Source organism: Erpetoichthys calabaricus, chromosome 2, assembly GCF_900747795.2.
Source record: "Erpetoichthys calabaricus chromosome 2, fErpCal1.3, whole genome shotgun sequence".
Classification (NCBI taxonomy): domain Eukaryota; kingdom Metazoa; phylum Chordata; class Cladistia; order Polypteriformes; family Polypteridae; genus Erpetoichthys; species Erpetoichthys calabaricus.
Genome location: NC_041395.2, coordinates 21,876,028 through 21,888,491, shown reverse-complemented (window position 1 = coordinate 21,888,491; position 12,464 = coordinate 21,876,028). Strand labels below are relative to the sequence as shown.

Sequence of the window (12,464 nt, the reverse complement as noted above, 5' to 3'; positions counted from 1 at the left end):
CAGGTGTAGGTCGTAGGCATGGTAAAGTTTCCATTTAATTCACTAACCCTATTTGAACTAAAGTGGTTTCTTTGTGTGGGCGCCTTTGTTCATTGTTTGTATCCATGACTGTACAGGTTGTGTTGTTTGGGCGCTCACAGGTTGTGTTGTCTGGGCGCCACCTACTGACTCTGGGAAGCCGCCGCGTTTTGGGAAGCCGCTGCGTTTGACTCTAGGGCGGGTGCCATGGCGCAGCACGTTGTGTTATTTGGGCGCCACCTACTGACTCTGGGAAGCCGCTGCGTTTGACACTGGGGCGGGCGCCGCCGCGTTTTGGGAAGCCGCTGCGTTTGACTCTGGACTCTGGGGCGGGCGCCAAGGCCGCAATGCGCATGCTCCTCGGTGCGTCCGCCGTGCATAAATTAACTGTGGTTTAGTAAGATAGATTATGTATTATATTACATATTTATTGACTATATTTATGTATCTAGATTGCACAATACCATACATTGCATCAATGTTCATATTGAATAGAATAGAACAGAATGCCTTTTATTGTCACTATACACATGTACAATGAGATTAAATGCAGCTGATTCAGTGCAGACATATATGTAGAACACAACAAGTAAAGCTTACTACATGTCAATATTGCTGCTACTTGTCTTGTCTTTGCACAATGCCTTGTCTTGTTTATGTTTTAATTTTTAATTGTAATTTTAAATTTTAATTCTAATTCTAATTTAATTCATTTTTAATTTTTTATTTGCACTTCATGTTGTTACACTGTGGACCCTGAGCTTCGCAATTTCGTCTATCTGTATACTTCTATATGGTTGAGATAACAATAAAGTTCGCTTTGACTTTGACTTTATAAAAACACCATATAAAATATAGATTAAAGTATCAGTGCCTGGCTCTGATTTACTGTTTGAGATTCAGTAAGTCACTTCACCTGCAAGTGTTCCAAATGTAAAGAACATGGCGATAACATATTAATCTCTTGTAAGTCACCTTGGATAAAGGTGTTAGCCACATTAGACCATTAGAACAATCTAGATGAAAACAGGCCATTCAGCCCAACAAAGCTCACCAGTACTATCCACTTATTTCTTCCAAAAAAACATCAAGTTGAGTTTTGAAAGTCCTGTTCTTTGTGTAAAGAAAAATTTCCTAATGTTTGTGTGAAAATTTACCCTTAACAAGTTTCAACTGTGTCCCCATGTGCTTGATGAACTCATTTTAAAGTCACAGTTTTGATCCACTGTACTAATTCACTTCATAATTTTAAACACTTTGATCATGTCAACTCTTAATCTTCTTTTGCTTAAACTGAACTAAACACATATACAATAATATAAGTAATAATTATATTCACTACAGATAGATGCTACTGTATATAAAATAAAGATTTCAGTACTGGCACATCCCTCTGTTTCACTGTGTGACTTTGAGTAAGTCAGTTCACCTGTCAGTGTTCCAACTTTAAAAATATAGATTTTTTTTTTAAATAATACTTTTAAAACACTATTTCATGGTGATCACTAAAAAAGGTGCTACGTAAAATCAATGTTGTTAATTTACTCAGGATGGACTTTGAATCTAATTATGTAGTAAAACACTAAGGTCTGTGTGTCCAGTCTGTCAGAGCAATCTGATTGGTCAGATAGGTTTTGGTGTGATTGTTCAGTTTGGCTTTGGAAACATGACAGAAGAGGTAGTGCAATTGTGAGACGCACGAGGAGGAGTAAAGCCGTATGACACATGTTAAGAGTTGCTTTCAAACATGGCAAGTATAAAACCAGACAGGAGGTGAGAATTTCCCATTGGGATTAATAAAGTATCTATCTATCTATCTATCTATCTAGAAAGGCTTTTTGAAAGTAATGACAGTCAGAGAAGCAGGGTTTATAGGAATGCACTCGAGAGACATGATGCCGGTGAAGAGACATTCAGAAACATGCAGACAAAGAGGAAAGGCGCTGGAAGTACATGTAGGGCAAGTGTCAGCAAATATTTTTTAATTTTTACATTACCTGTGTTCCACAGGTACTGTAGCTAGTAAATGAATAAAAACAAAAGAATCTAACCTAATGCTTATTTATCACCTTAACTGTCAAAAATGTATTGCTTGCAATTTAATCTTAAAAGCTGTCAGTTTAATGCTCCAACATATGCAAAAGCTAAAACAGTTACATTTTAGTTTAGTAGGGCAAAATTTGGGCATACGTGGAAAAATAAAGAAAAATTGGGATTGGGCTTTCAGTATGGAGTCTGTCCAGGAGATGTGGAACAAGTTTAAAATGCTTTACATATAATGCGGGACAAGTAGAAGCAGTATGAAATTAAAGAGAACTCCATGATGGATAGGTAAGGAGCTAAAAAAACAGGTTACAAAAGAAAGAAAATGTACAAGGCGTATAAGGCAAGGAACTTCAGCATAGAGCACCTAAGAGCAATGGTGGAAAAGGGTGTTAGGAAGACTAAAAGACAGTTGGAGATAAATTTAACAGAAAACGCAGAGAGTGGCCCAATGAGATTGTTTCCGTAGTTTAGTAGTAAAGAAGAGTCATGGAGGAGGTGAAGAGTGTTAAGAACAGTAAAGGTGAGCTAGAATATGCAGGCAGTGAAATGGCAAATGCTTTGAACTTGCACTTTATTGAAGTATATATGTGTTAAGAAGTTGATAACCTCTTAAAAGTAACAGGGACTACTAAGGAGGTACTAAGTGAATTGGAAAGTACAGAGGGAGAATGGTTGCTTGGATTGAAGAGACTGAAATCTAACAAATCACCAGGACAAGTTGGTTAATGCATATACAGTGCCCTGCATAATATTTAGGACCAAGACCCATTTTTCCTTGATTTACACCTCTGCCTCACAGTTTAAAATTACAAATCAAGCAATTGAGATGTGATTAAAGTGTACATTGCAGAATTTAATTTAACATTGTGGAGGGCAGTGAATAAATCCTTGGCACATACTTTTCAAAAATTTCTACAAACTGGGAAAATTCTTCCAGACTGGAGGCTAGCAAATATTATCCTATTGTATGAGAAGGGTGGTAAGGCTGGTCCAAGTAAGTACAGACCAGTAAACATATTGTGCATCACAGGTAAATTAATGGCAGTAATTATTAAGAAAAACATCAAACAACTCTTGTGAAGAAGGTTCTGTAAGTAAACTGTCAACAGAGGGGGATGATTGTGTTTCACTAATATGCTGGAATTCTCTGTGGAAGCAACAAAAGAGTAGGATAAGTGTGGTGCATATGGTATTGTTTATCTTGGCTTACAGTAGGCTAAAAGAAGTGGGAATTCATGGTACTGTTTGTAGGAGGATAAAAAATTGTATCGAACACAGAAAGCAAAGGGTTATCAAGTTTTGTGACCTGTAAGAGGTATATGTATAGCACAGGCACGAATACCAGACACTGCTAGACCACTCACATGTCCCTGGTTAAAATAGGTTTATTTTATTATGCACAATACCTTTGAACTTCCACAAGTAACACAATCGAAATCTTTCTTCCTCTGGTCCTCCCTGGGTGAGTGTTGCCCTATTCCTTCTGACTCTGACTTCTCGAAGTGAGACGGAGGGCTTCTTATTAACTCAGACCCTGGTGTACTTCTGGGGCCAAGATATTGCCCAAGGGAATCACTTCCAAGTCTGGCAGAAGCCTCTCAATGTAGGAATAGTCCTTCCCTGCCGCTTCCCTTGGCAGTCTCTATGAAACTCAGATGGCCACCCAACAGGACTGTAGTTTCCAGTATGCCCTGCAGGGATATGCATAGGTGTACTGGTCCTGGAGTGCTGCTACCTAGCATATCATGGGCGTGATAGACTGTCTCTCCTGGTCCTTCCATGATACTGAACTCCCAGCCAAGTAAGGGTCTTCTGTTCAGCCCTGCTGGAATGCCACTTCAGCCTCAGACTAAGAAAGGAATGGAGCTCATGCTGGCCGGGATCCCAGTCCATCCCTGTCATTCTTCACATTGTTTAGCAACCATGTACAATAATAGTAATAACAAACACAAAATGGTGATGCATTTTGGTTACGTCACTGAAGTAATGATAAAAGAACCAAAATACTGATAAAAATGAATAGCAAATGCAAGCATAATAAACACATTTGTCACGTGTTATTGACAGCATTAATCCCAAACCTTTCGTAATATTTAGGATTAACATAATATTCTCTTGGTTTAGCATTGCTGAGGACCAGAGCCTATCCTGTCACCTCATGGCTAAAGGCAAAGACCAGATCTGGAAAGGGCATCAGACCATCTCAGGGTTTACTTATGTACACATCCATACTGGGACAGTTAACTTAACACACACATCCATGGGATGTATGGGAAGGAAATTGAGCTACTTAGAGAAAAAAAAAATTGCAGACCTCACATGGGGAGTGATAGGAATTGGAATATGAACAAAGGATACTGGATCCTTGAGGCAGCAGCAGTAACTCCCACATAGATAGAAGGCCAAGTTACATCACCCATATTGTTGTCTTATACAGTACTAGTAAGCCCGAGATTTGCCAACGAATTGGATATCCAAGAATGGCAATCAGTTTCTGTTCCGTCCGATATGTGGATGGATGACATATCATGGAGGGTGGGTGCGTCTGGGAAAATGTCATTTAATTACATATGCATATCTATAGTAAAGTGGTCTCGTTTTGTGGAGACGTGATTCTGTTGCCTTTGCTGACACCGACTGCTGGCAGAGTGGAGCACAGCAAGTTCAGCCCTGCGCCCTGCGTCCATATCCGGTTTACGCCGTGTAGTTTGGTCGTCTGGGAATTCCGTACTGTAATACTGTAATGTGATTCACATATGCGCTGAATCCTCTCGTTTAATTACATACGCATATCTGTAGTAAAGCGGTCTCGTTTTGTGGAGACATGATTCCGTTGCCTTTGCTGACACTGACTGCTGGCAGAGTGGAGCACAGCAAGTTCAGCCCTGCTTCCTGTAATACAACCTTCGAATCCTCTCGTTTCTTTTTTTCCTCTGTGGTGGGCGGCAGTGCGCGTGCGCCTCGATGCGCCCAGCACCCTGTGTCCATATCCGGTTTACAACCTTCAGTTAGTAAGATGGATATGCAGCAATTCTGAGTAAGTCTACAATAAAAAAGAATGTACTTAATATAGGAAACTTCATTTTGGAAACGCTCCTCCTAGCCAGTGGTTTGAGAGAATGATTTTGTTAAGACATACTGCATAGGCTGATGATTTTATTCAGAATTAGGCATTTTACCTTGCTCTACACTCTAATGCTTATGTGGGTGCACAGTTTTTATTAGCTGTTGGTGCATTGTTATAGTATATACAGTGCATCCAGAAAGTATTCACAGCCCATCACTTTTTCCACCTTTTGTCATGTTACAGCCTTATTCCAAAATGGATTAAATTCATTTTATTCCTCAGAATTCTGCACACAACACCCATAATGACAACGTGAAAAAAGTTTACTTGAGGTTTTGCAAATTTATTAAATATAAAAAAACTGAGAAATCCCATGTACATAAGTATTCACAGCCTTTGCTCAATACTTTGTCAATGCACCTTTGGCAGCAATTACAGCCTCAAGTCTTGTTAAATATGATGCCACAAGCTTGGCACACCTATCCTTGGCCAGTTTCGCCCATTCCTCTTTGCAGCACCTCTCAAGCTCCATCAGGTTGGATGGGAAGCGTCGGTGCACAGCCATTTTAAGATCTCTCCAGAGATGTTTCAATCGGATTCAAGTCTGGGCTCTGGCTGGGCCACTCAAGGACATTCACAGAGTTATCCTGAAGCCACTCCTTTGATATCTTGGCTGTGTGCTTAGGGTCGTTGTCCTGCTGAATGATGAACCGTCGCCCCAGTCTGAGGTCAAGAGCGCTCTGGAGTAGGTTTTCATCCAGGATGTCTCTGTACATTGCTGCAGTCATCTTTCCCTTTATCCAGTCTAGTCTCCCAGTCCCTGCCGCTGTAAAACATCCCCACAGCATGATGCTGCCACCACCATGCTTCACTGTAGGGATGGTGCCAGGTTCAATCTTTGTCTCATCAGACCAGAGAATTTTCTTTCTCATGGTCTGAGAGTCCTTCAGGTGCCTTTTGGCAAACTCCAGGCGGGCTGCCATGTGCCTTTTACTAAGGAGTGGCTTCTGTCTGGCCACTCTACCATACAGGCCTGATTGGTGGATTGCTGCAGAGATGGTTGTCCTTCTGGAAGGTTCTCCTCTCTCCACAGAGGACCTCTGGAGCTCTGACAGAGTGACCATCGGGTTCTTGGTCACCTCCCTGACTAAGGCCCTTCTCCCCCGATCACTCAGTTTAGATGGCCGGCCAGCTCCAGGAAGAGTCCTGGTGGTTTCAAACTTCTTCCACTTACGGATGATGGAGGCCACTGTGCTCATTGGGACCTTCAAAAGCAGCAGAAATTTTTCTGTAACCTTCCCCATATTTGTGCCTCGAGACAATCCTGTCTCGGAGGTCTACAGACAATTCCTTTGACTTCATGCTTGGTTTGTGCTCTGACATGAACTGTCAACTGTGGGACCTTATATGGACAGGTGTGTGATTTCCAAATCATGTCCAGTCAACTGAATTTACCACAGGTGGACTCCAATTAAGCTGCAGAAACATCTCAAGGATGATCAGGGGAAACAGGATGCACCTGAGCTCAATTCGAGCTTCACGGCAAAGGCGTGAATACTTATGTACATGTGCTTTCTCAATTTTTTTATTTTTAATAAATTTGCAAAAACCCTCAAGTAAACTTTTTTCACATTGTCATTATGGGGTGGTTGTGTGTAGAATTCTGAGGAAAAAATGAATTAATCCATTTTGGAATAAGGCTGTAACAACAAAATGTGGAAAAAATGATGCGCTGTGATTACTTTCCGGATGCACTGTATGAAAGCCAAGTGTGTTTGACTGCACAGTTCTTCTGTCCCTCTGTTAGAATGGACATTACACTAGTATGTGCTTTGCCTAACCCTATGGGTGGGAAGGTAAAGGACTAGTGGATAACATTTAAAGATTTTTGGCAGGTAGAGTACATGCAAATTATTAAAATCTAGCAAAGATAGAAAGGAAGGTTAATTTTCAAGGCAAAAAAGTGAGAATCATCAGTTTGCTGTTTGCTATACTCTGCCACTTCTAAATAGTTCATGCCTAACATCCTTTTCACTGCCTATAGATATTATACAGCAGCCTTAGCACCTCACTTTTCCACCTACAGGTTGATGCCATATTGTACTGTGAGTACCACCCTTTATTTCCTATGGGATCTTGTGCACCTGCCTGTGGCTGTCTTCAGGAATTCTCTACCACCACAGAAATGGTCTTTCCTGACGGAACCTGCCTATGTTGACTGTAAAGCACTGTTAACCCCCTTCACTTTTTACTGAGTGAACTATACCACCCTGAGCATCTCCTTTTACTGACAGTGGTTAGGAGTTGTAATGGCACTTTCTACACTCTCTTCCCGTTTTGAATGTAATCACTCCCCTTCGTACCTATAGGGCACTGCTGCACTCTGAACACCCCCCTTCACTGGGTGCACAATGGGACCCTTTCACTTCCTACGAAGGTGCTACAGCAGTCTTGGTGTCCGCTTCACTGTCTGAGCACTTGTGCTTCACTGCCTTTAGAGTGGTACTGGAATATTATCACTTCTCTCCATCTACCCTTTGGGGGAAATTACATCCGCCTTTACAGACTTTTAAAACAGACTAATGGAATGAAAAGCTCAAATGACAATCAATGGAGAATCATCTCAGAAGTTTTTTCTTTAACTAATTTTTCTTTCTTATTTATGAAGGGATCTTGGAACAACACTCTCCCACTTAGAGGTGTTATGGATGGTTCGCTGCTGTCTCTCGGACCTAGATGGGATACCCTCATTTTGTTCCTTGAAGGTACACTGATTTTCTTCCTAATTCATTGTTCTGGTTCACTATGTTATGCTCTGCAGTATTATGCCTGAAAAAAGTAAAAAATGTGACAACAGCACTACTTGTCTTCACCAAATGTACCTCTTCATTAACTGAGAAACAGTTTCCCACACCATAATAAGACTGCCATTTACCATACTTATAATTTATCTTGGGCGGCACAGTGGCGCAATGGGTAGCGCTGCTGCCTCGCAGTTAGGAGACCCGGATTTGCTTCCTGGGTCCTCCCCGCGTGGAGTTTGCATATTCTCCCCGTGTCTGCGTGGGTTTCCACCGGGTGGTTCAGTGTCCTCCCACAGTCCAGAGACATGCAGGTTAGGTGCATTGGCAATCCTAAATTGTCCCTAGTGTGTGGGTGTGTGTGTGCATTCTGCCCAGGGTTTGTTTCCTGCCTTGCGCCCTGTGTTGGCTGGGATTGGCTCCCGCAGACCCCCGTGACCCTGTAGTTAGGATATAGCGGGTTGGATAATGGATGGATGGATAATTTTTTTTCCATAAATTGCTTAGTAGCAACTTATCTGCAAGATTTCAAGTCCAGCTCATCTTTCCACTGCACATTGGTTTATTGTCTTTGCAGTGGGTTGCTACTGGTAATTTTAAACCTTGTACCTCCATTTAAAAAGTGACTTTGGTGTCCTTCAGTGGTTTCTATTTTTTGAAACCTTTGTAGAATAGAATTTTGTTTTCCTCTCTTTTGCTTCTGGCTGTACTTAATTTATTTTATTTTACATTACCTTTTACTAACTTCAGTTTGGAGCCTTAAAATACTTAAACATCACAGAGATCTTAAAAGCAGTGAATACTTATATGCATACGCAGGGATGCACGATTACTACAAATTTCAGAATTTACGATTATTGGTATTGATATTATAGTAAAGATTAACAATTTAAATTAATAACACTTGTGGCAGATTGCCATGGCCCTTACCTGGCTGAGACAACTTCATAAAGGAAGGACCAGCGGGAGAACTTGTACAGGGCATTATCTTTCCCAGCGCTAAATGGTAGCCCCCTTGGGTTGCAGCAGTTCCTCGGATTCCCACAGGGCTCCATGGGGGTTGGTATTCGGCACAACGCTGTTGGGTTCCATGGGTGACGCTAGGGGGTGTGGAGCCCTACTTTGTTGGGCTTCCGCCTCACCTGGAAGTGCTTCTGTTCCAAGCTAATGGGTCACTGGAAGTACTCCCGGGTGCTGGATAAAAGAAGCCCGCTGCCACTGCTCAGAGAGCCAAAGTTGAGAGGGAGAAGACGAAGTTTGCTGGAGAAGGATTGGAGGCAGAAGCAGAGAAAATGAGATATAGAGAGAGAAGGAAGAAAAGAGAAAATGCTTGGTGCTTTACTGTTGTGCTACTTTATTGTTGTACTGCATAGCTGTTGTGGGAAACTCTTGTAGAGAAAGCATTTCACATGAATAAAAGCCTGTGTATGGTGAAGAACTTGTGTTCACATCTGTCTGCGTCGGCTTTGGGGAGCTGAGCACACTCAGTGGCCACACACTTCAATGAAATATGTATTTGTATTGTCAGCTACACGTACTGCATTCTGTATAGATGAGGCAGACCTACATTTCTGGGGTCCTGAAGCTTGAACTGTTATGGGGCCCCTTCACAACCAGCAGATTTTGTACTTCACTGGTATCATATTATGGTTGTAACGTATGTGTAGCAATCAGTGAAAAACACTGTATGTACAATTAAGTTGAATTTAGTTGTCTTAACAGTTCTATCATATACAGTAAGTCAGAAGAGAGCACTGAACTGGCATTCCCTGTCAATATGCCATATCTCTTGATTGAAGAGTGCGTTTTCATTTTATTTCTGCAGGAACTGTATCTTGCATATAACGACATCTCAGATCTGAGTCAGTTAGCATGTTGGATCACCTTGTGATTCTAGACCTTGAAGGCAACAATATTGAAGACATTATTCAAGTGCAGTACCTTGGCCTTTGCAGCAAATTAAGTGTTCTAACATTGGAAGGAAATCCTGTCTGCTTGACCCCACGTCCAGGTGCAACTGAGGTAGGTGTTGTCTAGTTTTGGCTTTTGACCTTTTGGGTGGTAAAACAAGCAGTGTGTGGTACAAACAGATTATTAGAGCTTGTGTTTTATTTTTGTGTGCGGTTCTGTGTATTGTAAAAGAGATCAGTTGAAATTTAAAAAAGGTGCTGTCTAATTGATAGATATGAAAGATACTATGTAAGACACAGAGAGATGCAAAAGGCAGTATATATAACATATATCCAGATAAAAGACACTACATGGAAAAGATAAATGAGTGCACTGCATGAGATTGATAGATAGATAGATAGATATTTATTAGATGCATATGAGACACGTAAATGAATAAATATATTTTATTGTTCCACAAAACAGCTAAACAAAACAAAGTACACAAATGTACCATATGTAGGTACAATATCCAAAAACATACAACTCCAATTCCAATGAAGTTGGGACGTTGTGTAAAACGTAAATAAAAACAGAATACAATGATTTGCAAATCCTTTTCAACCTATATTCAATTGAATACACTACAGAGACAAGATATCGAATGTTCAAACTGATAAACTTTATTGTTGTTTTGCAAATCTTCACTCATTTTGAATTTGATGCCTGCAACACGTTCCAAAAAAGCTGGGACAGCAGCATGTTTACCACTGTGTTATATATCACCTTTCCTTTTAACAACTCTCAATAAGCGTTTGGGAACTGAGGACACTAATTGTTGAAGCTGTGTAGGTGGAATTCTTTCCCATTCTTGCTTGATGTACAACTTCAGTTGCTCAACAGTCGTATTTTGCGCTTCATAATGCGCCACACATTTTCAATGGGAGACAGGTCTGGACTGCAGGCAGGCCAGTCTAGTACCTGCACTCTTTTACTACGAAGCCACGCTGTTGTAACACATGCAGAATGTGGCTTTGCATTGTCCTGCTGAAATAAGCAGGGCCATCCCTGAAAAAGACATCGCTTGGATGGCAACGTATGTTGCTCCAAAACCTGTATGTACCTTTCAGCATTAATGGTGCCTTCACAGATGTGCAAGTTATCCATGCCATGGGCACTAACACACTCCCATACCATCACAGATGCTGGCTTTTGAACTTTGCGCTGATAACAATCCGGATGGTCCTTTTCCTCATTGGCCCAGAGGACACGACATCCATGATTTCCAAAAACAATTTGAAATGTGGACTCGTCAGACCACAGCACACATTTCCACTTTGCATCAGTCCATCTCAGATGAGCTTGGGCCCAGAGAAGCAGGCGGCATTTCTGGGTGTTGTTGATATATGGCTTTCGCTTTGCATGGTAGAGTTTTAACTTGCACTTGTAGATGTAGCGACGAACTGTGTTAACTGACAATGGTTTTCTGAAGTATTCCTGAGCCCGCGTGGTAATATCCTTTACAAAATGATGTCAGTTTTTAATGCAGTGCTACCTGAGGGATCGAAGGTCACGGGCATCCAGTGTTGGCATTCGGCCTTGCCACTTACGTGCAGAGATTTCTCCAGATTCTCTGAATCTTTTGATGATATCATGGATAGTAGATGATGAAATCCCTAGATTCCTTGCAATTGTACGTTGAGAAACGTTGTTCTTAAACTGCTGGACTATTTGCCCATGCAGTTGTTCACAAAATGGTGAACCTCGCCCCATCCTTGCTTGTGAACGACTGAGCCTTTTGGGGATGCTCCTTTTATACCCAATCATGACAAACACCTGTTTCCAATTAACCTGTTCACCTGTGGAATGTCCAAAACAGGTGTTTTTTGAACATTCCTCAACTTTCCCAGTCTTTTACTGCCCCTGTCCCAGCTTTTTTGGAACTTGTTGCAGGCATCAAATTCAAAATGAGTGAAGATTTGCAAAACAACAATAAAGTTTATCAGTTTGAACATTCGATATCTTGTCTTTGTAGTGTATTCAATTGAATATAGGTTGAAAAGGATTTGCAAATCATTGTATTCTGTTTTTATTTACGTTATACACAATGTCCCAACTTCATTGGAATTGGGGTTGTACACACCACATAGTACTAATTATTTAATAACAAAAATATATTGTTTTTGTTCCAGTGTGTAATTGGAAACGGTGAACATAGACACAATTGGAGAAGGCATTATTCAAACTAATGACTGTAGAGACCCTGCAGTGCCTGTTAGGCCACCATGGTTGAATGGGCCCTTGACTAAAGTTGCTCTGGGGCACCGGGTAATGGAGTGGGTGGGTAACATCAATTATAATTATTTCTAATTTTGCCATCATACTCTTTTATGCTTTCAGTAACTCCTGGTTCATTCCAACACTGGCGAAGCGCCACTGTTTCCTGATCACTTCATTCTGATGTCCAGTATTACACAGCAGTTTAGAGTAGTACACTGCAAACCCAGCAATGTATTACATACATTGAAATACCAGAATCTTCCCAAAAAAATAAACCTGCTCTGACTTTTTGTAAAACAGACCTGTATTGCTCTCCCAATTTATTGTAAATCTCAGATGGAGCCTACAGTAGGCATTTATAA

The 12,464-nt window shown here is 41.1% G+C and overlaps 1 protein-coding gene across 1 annotated transcript in view; it reads left to right on the top strand.

The window, feature by feature from the left end:
- The first annotated feature begins 7,799 nt into the window (after positions 1-7,799).
- Positions 7,800-12,464, top strand: part of lrrc56 (leucine rich repeat containing 56) — an 85,110-nt gene continuing 80,445 nt past the window's right edge. The window contains exons 1-2 of the mRNA XM_028793510.2: positions 7,800-7,896; positions 9,758-9,954. Coding sequence (XP_028649343.2) covers positions 9,805-9,954 — 150 coding nt within the window. The 5' untranslated portion in view covers positions 7,800-7,896; positions 9,758-9,804. The remainder of the gene's footprint in view (positions 7,897-9,757; positions 9,955-12,464) is intronic.